Source organism: Oryzias melastigma, linkage group LG17 (assembly GCF_002922805.2).
Source record: "Oryzias melastigma strain HK-1 linkage group LG17, ASM292280v2, whole genome shotgun sequence".
NCBI lineage: Eukaryota > Metazoa > Chordata > Actinopteri > Beloniformes > Adrianichthyidae > Oryzias > Oryzias melastigma.
This window is the reverse complement of record NC_050528.1, coordinates 5,756,270-5,758,538: the sequence shown is the minus strand read 5'-3', so window position 1 is coordinate 5,758,538 and position 2,269 is coordinate 5,756,270. Positions and strand designations below refer to the sequence as shown.

Genomic DNA, 2,269 nt, shown 5'->3' with positions numbered 1-2,269 from the left:
CCTAATTAAGCGGGCCCCTCCTCGCCGTTTAACCCCGGAGAGCCTCCTGGCCCGGGCCGGCGGCGGCATTCGCTCACCTCCAGCAGAGGAACTGCATTGTTTACCAGTGGATTTACTCAACAGATAAGGAGGCCTTAAAAGGCCCCCGAAGATAAAGTGGAATAGAATGAGAGGCGAGTGGGCTTTGAAGAGCCCAGATCACACTCTCTAATCCCCGGATTGAGGGGTCCTCCAGAGTTCAGCCTGTAATGTGTATGAATGCGGGGAGGAGGCCCGGCAAATTGGATTGTCTCTGCTTTTTGTGAAATCAGGTGTTGACTGTGAAGCTCTTACAAACAGAGCTTGTAAATAAAGTTTCACATTTACTGTTTTTCTTTTTTTTTTTAATTACAAGGGTCGGGAATCGATTAAAAAGAATAAAACTAATTAATCGCAAACCTGGAAAAAATTAATCGCGATTAGTCTCAGTATTTGCCGATCACTTATTGCGAATAATCACAATATGAAATCACACACAAAACTCTACATTTAGAACATTTATTTTTAATTACTGTTGTCAATCAGTTACAAGAAAAAAAATCGGATTAATCGCACTTTTGTGTTGGGATTAATCCCGATTAATCGCAATTTTTACCAGGTAAAATGTATTTGCACAATATGCACTGGACCACGGAACAAATGGTCTGCTTTTTTGTGAAAAAAGTGATCTAATACACAAAAACAGCAAGAATAAAGTACTACAAACCAATTGAATATTTGTGTCTTTTGTAAATGACCATGGTATAAGTGAGAAAATACCCGACAAAATGTTTAACGCACGCTGTAGAAGCCTGAAATCCTTAAAATGAAGGACTGTTTCTTCGGTTAATCCATATTAACTCTTTAATTCTTGTTGATTAATCGCGTGCGTTAACTCATTAATGTTCACAGCCCTATTAATTACTTTATTGTTCCCTAATTACAACATTCCATAACTTTGAGTTGCTTTCTGATGCACCACTGAGAGCGTTCTTTATGTAACCCCCCCCATAAAAACTGCAATAATAAAGCTGTTTTCTGGTATTTAATGGCAGAAACCATCAAGCGTGCTGCTTTTGGAAGAGCGCATGATCACCGTAAGTCCTGTTTCTTACAGGGAATCCTTCTGAAGCGAAGTGGCAAATCCCTCAACAAGGAGTGGAAGAAGAAGTACGTCACACTGTGCAGTAATGGCCTCCTCACTTACCACCCCAGTTTACATGTGAGTTCTCCATCTTATCCTCTCCGCTCGCGGTTTCGCCGCACTACCGTTTGCTGCTGGAAGCCCTGATGTGATGTGATCACGGCTTTGTGTCGGAGGATAATGACTACATTAGCAGACCCGTGGACTTTAGCGCTGAAAAGCTTTGTGGTCATCTCCGCCCAGGCTGCAGTGGCCGCGCACGTCGGCTAATGGAGACACGGCGTGCTCAGACTCCACGCCGGCTTGTATTTATAATGGTCGTCGCTGCGTGGCAGCACAGCCTGACCAGCCTCCCACATCCATCTTTGTCAGAACCCCGCTGGGTCACTAATACCTCTTAAACACTCGGCTGGCTGTCGGCACACAGTCCGGTACTGCAGGCGTCCCTTCAACCCCCCCACACACATCGCTCTCTGATCCCGTTTTGTGTCTGGGATGTTTGACCACATGAGGCGAGACACTGGCAGCATTTCCTGCTACTGAAACAAACTTTAAGGAAAAAGCGGCGACAGATTCATTTACAGCACGTGTCAAAGTCAAGGCCCAGGGGCCGGATCCGGCCCTCCAGGTCATTTTATTTTATTGTTATTAATGTCCAGATGTTATCTTGCGCTTATTTTTAACTTGTATAATTTTGACAAAAAGTATTTTTATGGAGAGTAAAATATTGAAAGTTATTTAAGGTTTAAGTTGATTTATTCTGGAATAAGATTTCTGCATTTTTATTATTCATAATTATGTTAAAAAGTTAGTTTTAAAGTTTTAAAAATTGCCATTCTGATAGCTTTTTGGACTATTTTGGCATTTACTAAGATTTTTTAGGCTACTTTGGAGTTTAGCTAATATTTCAGCTACATGCTAGCTGCTTTAGCTAATTTGGTCTTTTTAAAGTTTTTTTAGGCTGTTTTTGGAGTTTAGCTAAGTGCTTGCTGTCTTGGCTAGTTTTGGCTTTTTTTGTTTTTTAGGCTGTTTAGAGTTAAGCTAATATTTTAGCTACATATAAACAGTTTTGGCTAATTTTTTGTTTGCTTTTTTGCTTGTTTTTTT

At 41.1% G+C, this 2,269-nt stretch overlaps 1 protein-coding gene across 2 annotated transcripts in view; it reads left to right on the top strand.

The window, feature by feature from the left end:
* Window positions 1-2,269, top strand: part of agap3 (ArfGAP with GTPase domain, ankyrin repeat and PH domain 3) — a 202,564-nt gene that overhangs the window by 142,597 nt on the left and 57,698 nt on the right. For both annotated transcript variants that reach the window (XM_024273323.2, XM_024273320.2), the window contains exon 10: window positions 1,136-1,240. In XM_024273323.2, the coding sequence (XP_024129091.1) occupies window positions 1,136-1,240 (105 nt within the window). The remainder of the gene's footprint in view (window positions 1-1,135; window positions 1,241-2,269) is intronic.